We start from the raw sequence: 17,729 nt of genomic DNA, 5'->3' as shown, positions 1-17,729 counted from the left end.
AGTGCACAGAGAATGAGACATCTGTTCAATATTTTTATCCACATCATTCTATTAGCGGCTACTACCTTATTAATTACATACTATAGACTGAATACAAATTTCTTCTTTTCCTTATGATCTTCTCTAATACCTGAGTGCCATATAAATTGAGTCATCCCCATTGTAAGACCATAATTTCCTTCTTTTCCTGTACCAAGATTTATAATATATCTAAACACAGTGTTGCGCAAATAGTGTGTCTGTCTACTGCAGAATGTTTCAGCACACTTTCTCCCTTTCTGAATAGACATCATCTATTCAATTTGATATTTAGTAATCACAAGCAAAGTAAACTGGGACACACTTGTATTGTCTCTTAGGTGTAAGCCGCTTCACACTGCCAAGTAAACTCATACAGGCTAGTAGTCACTGAAGCTAGAAATTACACATAAACTAGTATATGTGATCAAAAACTGGTTCAAATCTGTAACACAACAGAACTTCAGTGTCAATAAACCACTTACAAAATGGCTGAAATCAGTTTAAGATAAACCTGGATGGATGTAGTATCACACTTAACAGATTTAGGTTAAATTGGTTTATTTAACTTCTGTCGCAGATCCCCTCTAGATCTATGATATCTCAGTTCCCCAGTATCCCAGGATGCTTTGCACCTCCTCCACAACCCCCCCGCCCCCCCCCCCCACACTCTCACAGGGTGGGTGGGCTAACCTTGGCTCAAGCTGTCTAGTGCCCCCAAGTTTCTAACCTGGGTCACTGTAGGTATATTGCTGTATTTCTGGAATCAAAAGTGAATGTCTGTTCACTTGCTTACTGGTTGAATATACTCAGTTTAAACTATCCTGTTAAAATTAAATCAATTCAATCTCAGGTTTTTTGACTATCTGTACTTAGCCTGAAAGGCATGAACAAATCCTGTCTTGCTGTAAGAGGCATATTTCAGTTTTTACAAATTAGCCTGAAGTTAACACCCAGGTACAGACGGCATGCATTACAGAAGAATTTATCATTTAACCACAGTATTACAAGGTTTCCTTGCTGTAATAAGGAAAAGGGATGGAAAGATGAGCTATCAAAACAACCCTAGGAATTTTCTGCTACTATTTATCCAAAAGCATAAACAATTGAGTGTAATGTATTCCATGGAATGTGTTGTAAACCTTGGCCTTAACTTCATTATGTTATCACCATACTGTGACACTGACCAGGCTCATGCCATTTTACTATTGCCAATAAAACAACAGATGCATTTTCCTCTCAGCTTCCTATCTTAGGCAGCCCCTAGTTTTACTCTAAGTGTACATTATCTCTATTCTAATGCCTAATTGTAGGGATAACAAGCAGAAAGACTCCATATTAATTACAGCCTCTTATGCAGGCTAACTTTAATTCCCCTGAAACTAGCTCCAGTTTTCCTGATTACATTGAAAGAATGCACAATATTATATTGTTCTTTGTGCAAGGTCATGCAGGGTTATAAGGTTTCTTCATCTGTAAATTAAAGCAAAACTTCAGTGGAGTTCATCAGTTCCAGTGTGGTTTTGAACTAACTATAATTCTGTTTCATTTGTGTGTGTAATAGTTTTCTAGTGGATGCAAAGTGAGGAAAAAATAAGAATATTGTAGAATCTGCAATCAGATTTGAATTGATACAGGATTTGAGAGACCTGGTATTGCTCTCATTGAGGCCCGTGGCAAAAATCTTCCATCACAGTAGCTGAAGACCTCAAACTTAGAAAAACAGAAGTCTGCTTTTTTGGAGTAATTCCTTATAATTAGCGATCAATTTAAATCACAGTGAGACAAAGGGTTTTTCATGGCCCGCTGGCAGCATGCCAAACTGATTTCATGGGCATTTTGTGGCAGCCCTGCCCCTTGGCGCTGATTGGTGGAGAGAAACCGGGGGGAGGAGGGAGTGGCTGCCATCTTGACTGCTGGCTGCACTTTGTGCTACTCTGCTCCTTGGCACTGACTGGTGAAGAGGCCTCCCTCAGTGGGGGAGGAGGGACAGTGGGACAGCGGCCATCCCGTCTGCTGCCCTTTTGTGCTGCCCTGCCAGCCAGCACCTTCCCCTCCCAGCAGACAGAACTGCTGGCTCCTACTGGGGAGCCAGCATTTTATTTTTATTAAGTTTTGTTGTTGTTATTGATTTCACAGATGTGGTGGACAATCCTGGATTTCATGGTTTACACAAAATCTGTGAAACCACAACTTAAATAGTTTCCTTTTTATAATGTATTTTTTTCCAAAAAATAGAACACATGCATTGACACAGAAAATAATACAGATGAAAATAAAGGTCAGAACCTATTCAAGAATTGGTAAAATACATTGCTATGAGTACTGAAAAAATTTAATAGGGGAAAAAAGTTGGGGAAAAATACTAAACTTCACAGTAGTCCAAAGGGAGTCTGTTAACTCAGATTGCAGAGTTTCAGCAGTCCACAAACCAAGGAAATAATACTATAAAATATCCTGAGACGATATCCTATTTATTCATCTATACCTCTCAGTATCCTTTAGAGTGCCTTTATGTCTCTCTCTCAAATATATCCTGTAGTACTCTGGAATATTAGAAGCATGTATTTTAATGACAAGATTGGCCTTACTCCAAAACAACAGGGACAGCATTAGCCACTGCTGAAGGAAAAATATTAAATTAATGCTGTGTTTTACTGGCAGGTTCAAATTGACTTCAGCAGTATTCTGGTTCCTCCAAATCTGGTCCCCCAAAAGCTACTATCCACCTACATCCATTCCCATTTACCTCAATTTCAAACAGCCATATGACCAGTTTTGGTAACACATTTTCTATACCCCTGATCATCAGTTTTTATCCAGTCACTACCAGGCAGCTCCTTTCAGTGCTTTCCTCCCCAGTTCATCCACTATAGCTTTGGATAATTAATCAATTTTGTGATCACTCAGCCAGTTCATCAGCACTGTGTCCCTCATTTTTAATTTTTTTCTTATCTGCTCCTCCTTTCACTTTTTCAGTGCTCTGCTCAGTAAATTCTCTTTCTCCACTCCTTTGTTGGCCTCAGCATAAATTTTCCAATACTGGGGACTTGGTTTCTCAACCCAACACTTGCCTTGAGTCTGAAGTAAGGGGAAAAAGGGAGCTCCTAGATGGTTTAGGTAGGGTTGCAGCCTGAAACTTAGGACATTGACAGACATGCAGCTCCCCATTGTAACCCATGTCACTTCAGAGAAAGCACCATGAGTTACAGTGACCACCCCCCCAACCAAACAGATGTTCACTGTTGGGGGGGGAGGGGAAGGGAGCTTGATTTTGGAGCTGATTCAGGAGGAGCTGTGTGCTTGCAGCCTCTCTCCCCTACCCCCACTCCCCTCCCCTCCCCTCCCCTCCCAGAGCCTCAGGGGTCTCCAATCCACCTGCCTTCCTGCCTCCATTGCAGGCTGGGCAAACCCCAGCTCGGAGCTCCCTCCCCTCCTTCTCCCTGCTCCTATCCTGCAGACAGCACTAAGGGTGGAGCTGGATTGCACCAGCCCAGCCCCAATCAGACAGAAGTTAATGAAGGCACTCTGCTTTGGTGCACCTTCATCTGAACCCTCATTACAACAGGGTTTATTTGTTCCGCAGGTGGTCACTTTTAAAGCACTCCGCAGCCGTACACTTCTGTCAGGCCACAGCTATGGAGCGCCTTCAAGAGGTCAACTGCATGACAAATGTTACTTCTGTCAGTGCCCACGGTCTGTACTCCTGCTGCAAGGCTAGAAGAAATGTCAGTAACTCCTCACACATACTGTTCTCTTTCCTAGCTCCTGGATTGAAAAAGAGGGCAGCTACATAATGGCTCTTTTCTTGGAACACTGCTTGGCTACAGGAATCTCTAACATTCCAGGCAGTTCAGAGTGATCCAGCTAACAGCAGTAACTGCTGTTGGAATTAGCTAGGCTGGACTCCATCTACATTGTCATCATCTTGTCTCCACCCATGAATATAATGTGCATCACTGACAAATGACAACAAGTGGCCACTCCCAGCAAATGCATATGAAATGATATCATAAAGCTTTATAGCTAGTTATCATAGCTAATGGAAAAAGTAATGAAATAGGGGAGGTGAATGTCTATCAGTGGATATTATATGTGTGAAGTGCGGTATGTATATTTTGGGGCAAGACTCCTATTAAGAGTAAATAGTTATAAGTATGTCCTGTTTTACTCCTGGCTCTTGGACTCTAATGTCCTATGTTCAAACATGGAATTCACTCTGATCATAACTATTCAGTGAAACAGTATCAGCCACCATTTTGTTGAGCTTCACATAAAAAGCATCAGTGGAAGAAAAGAATCTCTGTGCAGCCCACAACTACTTTCTCTCTTATTATCATCCTCTACTTGATTAGCATCTAAAAACAATTGACTGAATTCACCCTGCTGTTCCAAGGTCCTTTCCTTTTTCTGTGTCCCTGTGACAAGGTATTTAGCAGAATTTTCAGCTTCATTGAAATCTGATAGGCTGCACCAGGTGCACTTCTGCTATGACCTCGAACTTGCAACCTCTAGGCTGTCAACCTGCACCTTAGTGCCCACAGCACCCCAGCCCCAATACTCTTTCTTACTTGAAGGACAAGGGCGGTGATGACCAGTTCTTTTCTGTCTGTAAGAGTTTCTTTAGCTGCTTTCCACTGAACAAGATCAAAAAGGTGAAGTGGTTTCCTATTTGATCTTCATTTTTAGAAGAGTAGAATGCTTTTTATAGTGGGTCTGCTGCTGAAGGAAACTCTCAGATCCCCAACTCTAATTAAAGCATTTCTGAGGGCAACACACATGCACACTCACTCTCATGCACCCTTTTTCTCTCCTTTACACAGAAGAAACTACTCTTTGAACTACCATTCCAAGATGAAAAAATGCTTGGAAAATGACAATGAAATATTAGAAAAGATGCACTGAGAACCTGAGGAAAAGTGTCAGTTTACTGGGAAATGGCTGATTTTCTCTTTTGAGCTTTACAAAAAAAGAGTGACTACACGTCACATACAAGGTCAGAACTTGTTAATGTTTTTCAGCAGGAGGCCAGAAATGACCTAACTCAGGTCCAAAGTGAGTGGGAACTAGAACCCAGATGTCTCGACTGCTGACAAGGAGATGTCTCTTTGACATAAGGCTACAGTGCCACACAGGTAGAGCTCCCCTCCATCAAAGTCCTTGGTGCCTGGCTGTGATGCAGCATGGGGCAAACAGAGCCCCTTGCTGACAAATGCTACCAAAGCCATGGCTCTGCAGTTAGATTCAAAGGTTCTGCGGACTGGATCTCCCCCATAGGTTGTAAGTTGCCCATCTTTGTACTAGGCAATGCATTTCTTGAATAAGCTTCTCCATGTCTCTGGAAATCAGTAATGTAGGACTTGCTGTAGTTAGGGACTTCCTGAAATTGTGATTGTGCCATTTTCATGGAACCTGCAAAAAAAGGGGGGGGGGGGATTCTGTAATTTTGGCAGGCTTTCTGCCAAAAAAAACAACCCCCCCCCCCGAAAAAACTTATCAGCAAACAGAGAAAAGGCGAGGAAGCTCTGCAGTCTTGGAGCATGGAGGAAAGGTGTAAGGGTGGGGAGGAGACAGTGGCAGGTAGGGAGGACAGAAGGAGAAGGTGGGGGTGGTGGGTGGGACTGTTTACAGCAGGAGGAATGGATGCTGCCTCTGAGCTTCCTGCTGCAGGCAGCCCTCCCCCTTTCCTGTCCCTTCTTCCTCTTCTGCCTTCCCGCTGTGCTCCAAGACTGCAGGGCTTCCCACCCTTTCCTCTGCTTGCTGGTAAGTTTTAATTTTGCTTTGGGGTTTTTTGAACCAAGACTACTAACATTGCAGAGCCTGCCACTGGAGATGGCCAGAAACTGCAGTTTAATTACCCTGATTAAGCCTGAGGAAGCCATTAACCCACGCTTAATAACACATGGATTAACGGTTTCCCCAGGCTTAATCAGGATAATTAAGCTGCAGTTTCCGTCCTTGTGGCCATCTGTGGGGAGAGGCAGGACTGCTGGTGCCCCTAGGCCAATCAGAGGTGTGGAAGGGCCACACCTCACTCAGTCTGAAAAAATGGTGATCAACCTCTGGATCTGCCTGTGAAATCGGCTGGCTGCCTCCTCAAGTTCGGTTAGCTACAGTAACTTTTTTCCCCAAAAATTAAATTGCAAAGTGAATATGAAGCCAGACTTGTTACACAAGTGAACATTTCCCCTAGACAAGCAAGGGAACACTAGACCAACTGACTTTTTATTGAAAGGGATACAAAAAAGATATGCACATTGGTATATGTGAGATATGTGTATGTGTTGAATCGGCATGTGTGAATCTAAAGTTACTTCTGTTGAATCTGCCAGTGCTAATGCATGTATTGTTTTACTTTATATTTATTATGTATTCTGTGCCAGCCATCCGGCAGCACTCTTTCCCACAGTCATGGCTGGAGACATTTATTTATGAATGCTCTGGACAAACATAACAGTATACAATACTAAACTATACACACTGAAGTAGGCATAGTCATTCTGCTGCTGAAAGAATCCTTTGGGATTCTAGACTAGAGAATAAAATTAAGTGATCCCAAAGTAGCTGGCCACTTCTCTGAACTTCCGCATGCAATTTGGCTATTTAATTGCAAGACTCCTCTGTTCTGCTTTTTCTGCCATGTGGAACAGTTACCTTCTAACTCTGTGCCCCATCTGTTCTTCATCTCATTCCAAATCTCTAATACATTTTTTCACCTTTACCTAATACTCGTCCTCAGCTTAAATATTTAACTCTTTAAGCGTACACCAAATTACATGAGGCTCTCAGATATATTTGTATGAATTATACAAAATGTTATTTTAATACCTATGCATGAATATAAAACCCATGCCTATTATCTTGTAAGAGACCCCAAGGAGTTAACAGGCAAAACTGCTGAACTAACTCAAATGTAACCTGAAAGCTTAATTCAGCACAGGGAAGACTTCTGTTAGGATGAACCCATCAAGCTATGCCCTGTCTTAATGGAAAGCCTCTTTTACAAAGAGTAGGACAAGAGGCTACTGTTCAGTCAGACCTCCAGAACCTAACACAAAACGTAGAGGTAAAACAGTATCACAGATGAATGAAAGCCCACTCTACTGCCACTGCACACCATGCCTATTATGTACTCTTGTACTGCCATATTATATTCCTGTTCCACTGATAACAAGAGATCAGTTTCCCCGGTTAGTTTTCTCCCCTCCCCTACTTCCCCAGAACAGCTACCCATGTAATGAATTCTTTCCCTACTCTCACATGCAAACTTTTACAAATCTAGCTCTTGGAGTTCTTGTATTTTCTATTACATTACTACATTTAATTGTAAGCTGTTGTGATTGGGTGGTTATGTGATGAGGTAAAATATTAAACAGAGCTACTATATGTGCAAAACAGATCTCTTACAGACAGCTTCAATACAGCTGCTCAGATTAATAATATTAATATTTTCCCAGACAGACGAGTTCAGTCTGTCTGATTCCATTACTAAAGTTTATCCAAAATGCTACTCAGAAGCCATTATCCAGTGGTTTCATGATGTTGAAATAAGACTACCTATGCTTAATTAAACTCAAGACAAATGTAAATCCTCCAAATGTCAAATCTGCTTAGTTTTTATCTTTCCATGTTACAAAGCAAAACTGATAGCAGACAATGAGTCAGTGTACTATAACCTAGATGTCAAGTTATGAAAGATTCCCGTTTCCAGGTCCATTTCTTTAAATGTTAAAGTGAATTATCTGCACATACACATACCATCAGTAGCAGTAGCCAATATCTGATGCTTTCAAACAGTGCAATCAGACAGCAGGAAAAGTGGCAATAAGGCATGATACCAAGTCACAAACATTCCTGTCACAAACTCAATACCAGTTTGAAGTTAATTGTAAAAGTGGGAAATGATTGAAAATGTAATAAGAATTTTTTTTTCCCTAAAGTGTCAAAGTAAAAGGTTAACTCAGGATTTATGTTTCAGCAAAGTCAAAGTCTTTATTTCACTGTGGCTTGTTATAGACAACGTTATAAGAATATTTCTTCAAAATGACTACATCTCAGAAAACAACATCAAGCTTTTCAACAAAGGTGACAGTCATACAACCAGTTGTATCTATTTAGGAGGAATGGTCTTTAATTTCTCTTATCTATCCCTGCAAATGCTTTCATATCCCAATGAATTCTTACTGGGCTAAATGAACAGTGTCCCTAGTCTATGCTCTGACACAGGATAAAATTTTGTTCCACAAATCAAATCATGAGGAATCTTTAGTTTGTAATGTTTTGGGAAGGAGGGCAGCATTTTATGGTAATTCTATGGACTGTATTCCAGACTTATGTTTTGTGTTGTGCCTTTACTGAGCAGAGTTCTTTGCTATGACTTTACACTAAGCCAAAAGTAAACACGTTCCTTTTTCCATGGACAGTGCTATCCCAAAATACTGGTATTTGCATAAATGGAGAGAGAGGGAAGAAAGCTTCCCGAGCAAGAGAAAAAATATCCTTTGAATAAACATAATACCAATATAGAATGCAAATATTAATACACTTCCTAGAAATTAGTCATCAAGCTATGCTGCTGTGCATCACCTGAGAGAAGGACCATAACAATTTCACAATGGCATTTAATGAAACAAACCAACACATAATCCATGAATAAAAGATATCTCCTGGAACACCTGCATTTAAACTTACCAAGCACTTCTGCAGCAAACTCTGAAATTTGCTAACCAAAACATCACACGCAGAAGCCTTGCAATTTTGGGGAATATTCTTAGCTAAAGCAAATCCTAATGAAACAGGTGCTAATATGAATAAAAACAATATAGCATTCACAACTAAAACACAGTTCTTTACACATGCATGTCTTATTCTCCTTAGCTTCCAACAGTATCTGTTGGGTGTGTTTTAAACAAGACCTGCAAAGTAGATGGTCTGGATATTCATGAGGACTTACCAGATTGGAATTGGTGGCATTGGAATCATCTTCTGGAAAGGGGATATAGATAGCTAAGGCCACACAATTGGCGAAAATAGTCAGTAAAATAATTATTTCAAATGGTCTGAGGAATGGAGTTAAGGAAGTTATTCTGAAGTATGCACACACAAATGAAAAAAATAAAAGATTTATAAGAATTCTGTTTAAAGAAAACATTCCAGGCCCCTTATATTTTGAAAAGAAACATATGCCTTTTTAAGTGCTTTTCAGAGCTCCCAGCCAAGATTCTTCCTAATATGTCAAATGCAGTGTAGGCCAGTCGCGTGCCAGAGTAAACACAGATTTCTTAAAAGTTTTTTCTTCTTTTATTTATTTAGATTGAATTTTCCTGATGTTCCCTCATGTGCAGTTGTGCTATTTTTAATAGAAAGGCCTATTCTGACAGGACTTCTATCCTTCTTCATACAGTATAGTTGCTTTCAGCTTTTTCAAGCTGTCAGTTAGAACGATATATTTTAAATTTTTTGACAAAGGTTCAACATTTCTCAGTCTCTCCTGTCACATTTCAGAGAGATATAAGAGAGATAATCAGAGAAGAACTAGGATCTGTAACAAGTATGTTATGATACATTTTTGAGACAGATAGCCTCTCTTGTCTTTGTCCTTAATGAAGTTAGACACCTATTTAACTACAAATTGTTTAAAGAGCATGGTGCTCATGATTAAGGCAGAAAAAACGACCTACCTTAAAAGTTCTCAGATTGCTCATCTTACTAAAGGATTCAAGCCAAAGATTTTTTTTAAGATTTGGTAGAATACGTTATTTTAAATTTTTGTTTACATTGGCATCACATTCAAAATAAATGAGAACATATCCAATGTGCCTGGGATAGTATGGAAGAAGTGATCATTAGATTAGTGGAATTAGCATTCAGAGGTACTTGGAACCCCTACACAGCTCCCTGGGACCCCTACACAGCCACATATCCATGTGGGGCCTTAAACAACATCCACATAAATCAATGGACATATATACATGTTGCCCTACATCACTGTAGTGATGCACTATGTCACCATACATGCTACAGTGATGTAGCAATCATGTGACCAGCAGCTACTTTGCTGTAGGAGTGCATTCTCCCATTCTAGTGTGCCACTACGGCAAACTAGCAGCTAAAACTAACCATGCACTGTGTGCACAGCACAGTACAGACAGTTACTGTGCCATGTTTTAGTACTTCCAAAAGTACATGTACACTCATGTGATCACTACATCACCGTAGTACGTCATACAGTGATGTAGGCCCATGTGTCGACATGCCCATTGACTTCTGTGAAGTTGTTTAGGGCCCCACATGGATATGTGGCTCTCAGAGAGGTACTAAACAAATGCGTATTAAGCTGCCTTAATGCTCAGTAACAAATGTGTATGGTTTTTAAGTGATGCTTAACACACAGTAGCCTGTTTTACTGTGCATTAGCATAATTTTTACATGACCTAATTTAGTTTTGTTTTAACTTATAGTTAGTGTCACTTTCCAGGTCTTAATTCTATAATGCTTAGGTCACCAACACTGCAGAAGTGACACTGGATATTTGTTTAACATCCATTCTCATTTTCTGATATTCAAAACATCAAATCCTCCCTTTCTCAATACAGTTTAAACAATTAGGAATAGTCAGGGTGTGGAAGCAAATTAAATCACAACCTTTTGATATAGTTGTTGTCAAAATATTGGTAGTGGCTACAAACACTAGATTTCCAGAGACAGACTTTGATGGAAAAGTTTATTTGTCCTATTTACTCATTTTAAACATAAACAAAAATCCAGCATCAGCATTGTCAAATTGATTTAATTGCATTACTTGGTCCTCTCCAGATCCCATCAGTGCTATATCCTGCTTTACAACACATCATTCACTTCATCTGACATTGATTTTAATCATTTATCAACGTCACTTTATGATCTATCTTGGGCTATGTAGTTACTGTGGTTCCACCAACCAAACTGATAGTCAGCTAAGTCTCCTTTAGTCATCATCCATCATCTTATGCTAAAAGCATTAGTGTTGTGTTAGAAAGGATAACAAGTAGTAAAACTAATCAAGAGGATTAAAAAACTAGCAGGAAGGAATAGGCAGGTAGATGCTTAAGGATATCTATGAACAGCTATTGACAGGACCATTTTTAACATGTTCCTTCATCCAAAAAAGATTTTGTTTCAGCAAGATCTACTAGGCTTATACTGCTTGGTTCTTTTTCCATTTTTTCCATTTCAAGCATCTTCAATTCCCTTCAAGCATCCTTGGGAACAATATCTAAAAAAGCACATCAGATATTATACCCCTCATTCATTTTCCATCACCTTAGTTACTGCTGAATTCTGTACTGTGTTCAGTGCAGAAAGCTACTCTCTCCACACCTGTATTCTGTTTTGGAGGTTTATTGAAGAGCCGGGCTAGACAGTAATTACCCTTTATGGTTAGTTTGCAGGTTTGTGTTTTGGAAGTTTTCCTTATATTTCAATCAGTATTTTGCTCCTAAAAGGATCAGTGATCCAGTTTATGTGACTATACAAAATAAATCGGTATTGCATTTTGGACCTTTTGCCTTGGCCGGCCAAAGGCAATGTCCAAACTGTCACTGACTTCAAGAGAATCAGGACTGGGTCCTTACATCAAACTCTTCTGCCACAATGGTAATTAGGTACCATCTCTGACAGGGCCTGGCCCTTATTCACACTAGTAGATCCAGCCTTCTGTATATATATCCACCTTTCACTGGATTTTTTATTGGGTAAATCATATTCCCATCTCTTCCCTCACCACCCCTTGCCCAGATCCAAGTAATGGGCAACAATTACCCGACCAAGTTTTGTTCTTCTGTGCTGCCCCTTCTCTTTTGCAGTGTGGTGCCACCCATTTGCACAGCTTCCACTGGTGTCAGTGTGAGTTATATATTTTGGTAAGGGGAAATTTTGACCCTTTGTTTTCATCAAGCTAAGCTATAGGTGACTTCTGATACACAAGTATAGTCAAGACTTTCGCACAGTTGCCTAGAATTTTTGAGCACAGTTGCTATCAATGAAGCCATCAGATATTGCTCATGTACTTTAGATTCCCACTGGTGCCCATCAACTTAATGTATTTATTTATGCACATTTACAAACTGTGCCTAATGCACACAAACAACTTGCTTGTTTCCATGCAACTAAATCAAAAAGGATATTTCCATTCGACGATGCTGATACATGCCCTCCGGATGGGATTTTTCAGTGTTAAACACAGCAATGCCCGGGGAGGACGTGTAGCTGTGGTAGTACCCTGTTTTTTCTGTTTCCCATACTGCTGCCGTTTCCTCTGTGTGGAGCTAGCTGTGGATATTGTTGCATTGCCAGCACTACCCATCAATTTGGCCTGTCTGGCAGCATCGATAGCAGCCTGCCAGGACAGAGCTGCCCCTGGAGTAGGGATATGCTCTGGGGCAAGCCCTGCAGCTGCATTGGCATTCATGTTGGCATGAGCTGGACGGGGACTCCCATAGTTGGAACCTGTGAAAGAAAAACATAAAAAGGGAATCTATGAACAGGAGGAGGAAACAATATTTCTAAAAATAGTTAGCATCAGCAAAATCAGAATGTGAGGTCAAGAACAAACATAGGATACGTGCTTATTAAATACTCTTCCAGTCAACCTCTCCATTGGATGATGATACTACTCTGCTGTGTCATTCACATTGCAGTATTCTCACATGAAAACTAATAGAAACAGAGGGATTTTTTATAATTTGCAATCAATACAATCTCAATACACTCAAGACAAATGTCCTCCTTTCTCTCCCTCATTCTCTTATTTTAAGAAGTTCAATTACCTAAACATTAATAAAAGCAAGGATGCATCTCACCTTTTTCAAACTCAGATGTTTAACACCAACTCATTTCATATGTATTAAGAACTCTAAATTAGCTGCACCAGGGCTGTCTAACATCCAAGCAACTTGTGGGCCGCATACTGTGCAGGTCACACCAGGGTAAGCCACAGACCCCCAAGCTGCGTACCACACAGATGCCCCCACTGGTGAACCATGCACCTGGACAGAGGCCCCCTCCACAGACAACTGCTGCACTGCACAACTGTGCCCCTCACTCCTGCACTGTATGGGCCCCACTGATGCTGCTCTGTGTGCTTGTGCAGCCCCAAACTCACCCTTTGTTCCTACACTGGGCACTACCCTGTCCCATCCCCTGGGGCAGGAGCAGGAAATGACAGTCTGAGGACGGAGAAGGAAACTTGAGCCCTCAGCTGCTGCTGCAGCCAGAGCAAGAAGGAAGCAGTGGCTAAGCAGGAGTCTGGGGGGGCCAGAGGGGAGGCACAACTTAACCCTTTGCAGGCAGCTTTAAGTTGATGGGCAACCAGTTCCTGAACTATACAATTTATAAAAAAGGCAGATTGGAGCATGTGTGGGAAGGGAAATGACCTTCTATTTATTCAACAAAATAGAGGACTAACATTGCAGCTAATTAAAAAAATCTTCAGTCCAACAAAAATCCAGAAAAGAAAATGTGAAGATAAAGACCACAAGTAAAATATGTATTTCTTAGATTCCTTTTGTGAATTAACTCCTGAATATACATTATAATATGTCATGAACTGGATCATTTTGAACATCATTGCTGCTGTTAAAAGTTCTCTTACAGCAGAGGTTCCCAACCTCAGAGCACGATCCAAATGAGGGTTGTGGGGGCAATGTCAGCAGCACCACACACAAAGGACAAGTTGTGATGCGTGCTAGGAGCTACCCTGCCCCAACCCTGGGCCACAGACACACTCCACTCTCAGCAGCAGGTCGTGGCAAAAAAGGGTTGGGAACCACTGCCTTACTCCTTCTCCATGATGTTATAGTGTAGTGGACACTCAAATCTTTTTTTATGGGAGTAATCCCTAGTCCCACAAGCATTCCCATTGACTGCACTATTATTTGTGTACATAAAGGTGTACATTCATGTCTAGACTACTGTGATTATGACATCAGTCTGCTATCATGAAAATCCCAGTGTCCTAAATCTACAACAAGATGTTCTTACTGAGGTGAAATGGAACGTGAAATGGAACGTGGCTTCCTAGAAAACTGGGACCAGTCAAACTATATAGGCTCATCAACTGAGCCTAATTCTCTTCCCTCTTACACTGATTTGCTACCACTTGAATTACTGAAGTCAGGTAGGTAGCACTGATGCAAAAAAAGCATATAATAGTGGAGAATTAGATCCAGTAACTCCTGCACCTATTTCTGGTCAAACATGAAGAGATTATATGGATTTTGCCCAAGTAACATAATCCCAAAAAATGCATACAAAATAATGTGTCTCTGTGTGACTGATATTTGGAAGTCTTCTGCAATATGAAAAAGTCTCCCTTTTAAGCAAGTGAAGCTGTTCCTTTGTTTAAGAAATGACAGTTACCCAGCCATCTGCCCACCTGTGCCGAGACATCCCAATAAGCCAAATGGCCCAGAATCATTGAAACCTGCTTTCCCAAGTACTTGTTTGAATACACTCAAATAGAGAAATTTCCAAGGTTTCCCTTGGAGGGGGTGGAGGGGAGTGGACCGACACAACACATGGGAAGCTGTGGGGCTATCTTCCTTTCACTCACCTGTGCACATCTCTGGGCACAGCTTCACTGAGTGGTGTCCACACCAGTGGGGGCCAGCAAGGTGCTCTTTGCTCAGTGCCTACCCTTGAAGCCCTAGTTATTAAACTCTGTTCCTGTTTTTTCCATGATTTGTCCCAAGGACTCAATTGTTCTACAGTTAGTGGCATCCCTCTATTCCTCTAAGCACTGAGAGCTTATAGATTCCTGGTGAGCCTAGGCCCACCATGCCTGCATAACAGACCTGGAGTTTGCAAGCTGAACTAAGTCTTGCCAGAGACAGCATTCCACAGCCTAAAATAGAGACTGCTAGAAAAATGAAACTTTCAAATGATAAAGCCTATCCTAAGTCACACCAATCAGCTGCTGTCTGAAAAGAAGTCATTATTTAGGTATGCTCTGGCACACGGCCTGGAGTTCTCTTAGATGTTGTTATATGTGAACTAGCCTCTGGCCCATATTTTGGGATATTGTTAATTACATTAGAAAGCTGGAATGCCCTGTAGCTTGGTGGATATGAACAAGTTCCTCTTCAGTAGCACATAAGAAAATGATTCCATTTGTCAGACACTGGCAGTCCTTGACACACTGTTATTCCCTATACCTCTGAACAGGTGCTGCTAACTCTTCAGAAATATATGCCTCCCAAAGGTGGGGTAGAGTAGGATAAACTCTGAGAAGAAATGTGGTCATCTCTCATAACAGAACTAGTTTACAATTTAATTAGGGTGGACACTAGTCCTGTTTTATACTGGACCATCATTTTTAAACTCTTTGTCCACTATCCATTTCTGAATGAGGAACAGATTACAAAAAGTCCATTTTTTCAGTTAATTGATGTCAATCCTTTGTCCTTGCAATTCTATTGCCTGTGCCTAGAGGTAGGGTGGGGCACAGCCAGGAGGAGCAGGGTTCAAAGTAGGGTTGTGTGAAGCTTTGGTTGCTGATTCAATTCGCTGGAGATTCGGCCCGATTCAGCAGCTGAATCTCCAAATCTGAATCAAATCAGGAGACCCTTTAAATTCTCTGAATTGAATCAGAACCCTCTGAATCGATTTGGAGAGATTCAATGATTCGGACATAGACGCAGCTTTAAAAGTTTTTTCTACATACCTCAAGGTGACTTGTGAATACTGAGATGGTGGTACAGATGGCGAGTCCCATGGGAACATGGGAGGGTCCCCAGTGGGCCAGCAGACCCAGAGGTGGATTAGAAGCACTTCCAGGTTCACCAGGAAACGTGCGGGGGACCCCCTGCCTCCCCTGGCTCAGTGACTGGTGCCTCCTGGGTCTGGAGGGCACCCGGGGTCCCCCGCGACTGATTGCCAAGCCAGGGGATGCAGGGGGGAGGTGTCCCCTGCACACTCAGCAGCAGACCTGGAAGTGGACCAGAAGTGGTCCACTTCTAGGTCCACTGCTTAGCACTAGGGCTGTGCGAGGCTTCAGACTGAGCTTCAGATCCGGAGAAGCTTTGGCCACTTTGGGGTCCAAAACAGCGCATCCGGGTCGAAGCGCTGCCTCATCAGCTTCCCAAAGTGGTTCGGAGCTCACGAAAAGCTACAGAGTCGCCTCACAAATCTGGCGGTAGGGTATAATGGGGTAACAATAACATACCTATAACTTTGTTGTTTGTTGTCTAATTTGGATGAAATTTTCAGGGATGGTAGACTCTGCAGAGAGCGTGAAGCCTGCCAAGTGTCAAGAAGTTCAGTGTAGGGGCTTGGGGGGAACAGCACCCCAAATTCTTGAAAGCAAAACTCAAGTCATGTCTAGGCGTTATGACATAGCATGGTGAAAACTGCAGGGATGGTAGCCCTTACTGAGGCCACATATCCTGCCAAGTTTCAAGAAGATCAGTGCAGGGGGTTTGGAGCAACTGTACCCCAAATTATTGAAAGCAAACCTCCTGTCATGTCTCTGTGTTACACCACGAGGAGTGGGGGTCAAAACTGCAGGGGTGGTAGCTCTTATTGAGGCCACAAAGCCTGCCAAGGTTCAAGAAGATTGGTGCAGGGGTTTGGGGGAAACTGCTCCTCAAGCTGTGGACAAGCGAAACTCATGCCATGGGTGCTGTGGGACTGACTGTGTGTGGCTTGGGGCGGGGAGCTGCTGCAGGCCTGGCTGCTAAGCTGCTGTGTTCCCAGTTACCAATCAATCGATCATAATTCACTCCTGGACCAGGGACTGGGGACCAGCTCAATACACAGGACCTAGCTACTACATAATGACTTAAGGAGCATCAATTAGCACCTACAAAACCAGGCTAAGGAGAGGAAAGACTCAATACAGACAATCAACTGCCCTAAGAGAGAGACAGTTTTGGCACAAGTTTTGTCTGTCAGCAGCTAGGGGTGCAGGGCCCCAAGACCCCCCTGCATCAATCTCCTGCACAGCTGGCAGGCGTCACAGCAGGAGCAACAACCCCTCCTGCTGTCACCCCACTGTGCCTTAACACGCAGTGTCACCCATGGCACGAGTTTTACTTGTCTGCAGCTTGAGGTGCAGTTCCCCCAAAACCCTGCACCAATCTTCTTGAAACTTGGCAGGCTTTGTGGCCTCAGTAAGAGCTGCCAGACCTGCAGTTTTCACCATGCTATGCTGTAACACCTAGATGTGACATGACTTTGGCTTTCATGAATTTGGATACAGTTCCCCCCAAGCCCCCACACCAATCTTCGTGAAAATTGGCAGGTTTCATGCTCTTGGCAGGGGCTACCATCCCTGCAAGTTTTATCCAAATCAGACAAAAAACAACAAAGTTATAGATATTTCATTGATTCCCCATTATACCCAATGGCCGGATCTCCAAGGCAGCTCCAAAGCTTCGGAGCTGCTTTGGCCGGATCAAGGTGGAAACCCAGTCCAGAGCTCCAGATTGGGTTGCAGACATCCGAAGCAGCCAGATCCGAAGCTGGACTGGATCGCTGCCAACTCTCACAGGCCTACTTAGCACACTCAGGGGCCCTCCATGCTCCTGTAGGATGTTCCATCTCCCCACCACCTCAGCATTCACAAACCACACCTGGTATCTTGAGGTGTGTAGAAAATACATTTAAAGCAGTGTCTATAGCTGAATCACTGATTCTCTGAATCAGCATCAAATCTTCAGATTTGGATTCAGCTG

At 42.2% G+C, this 17,729-nt stretch overlaps 1 protein-coding gene across 7 annotated transcripts in view; it reads right to left on the bottom strand.

The window, feature by feature from the left end:
* The window catches only part of CACNA1C (calcium voltage-gated channel subunit alpha1 C), a 665,915-nt gene that overhangs the window by 614,873 nt on the left and 33,313 nt on the right, over positions 1-17,729 (bottom strand). For all 7 annotated transcript variants that reach the window (XM_090043440.1, XM_090043443.1, XM_090043446.1 and 4 more), the window contains exons 2-3: positions 12,183-12,504; positions 8,972-9,077 (exon numbers count right to left, since the gene is read on the bottom strand). In XM_090043440.1, coding sequence (XP_089899566.1) covers positions 8,972-9,077; positions 12,183-12,504 — 428 coding nt within the window. The remainder of the gene's footprint in view (positions 1-8,971; positions 9,078-12,182; positions 12,505-17,729) is intronic.

The sequence above is a fragment of the Crocodylus siamensis genome, chromosome 4, assembly GCF_052110815.1.
Source record: "Crocodylus siamensis isolate JL-2025a chromosome 4, ASM5211081v1, whole genome shotgun sequence".
Classification (NCBI taxonomy): domain Eukaryota; kingdom Metazoa; phylum Chordata; order Crocodylia; family Crocodylidae; genus Crocodylus; species Crocodylus siamensis.
Note: the sequence above shows the minus strand (reverse complement) of the source record. Positions and strands in the feature narration are given on the sequence as shown.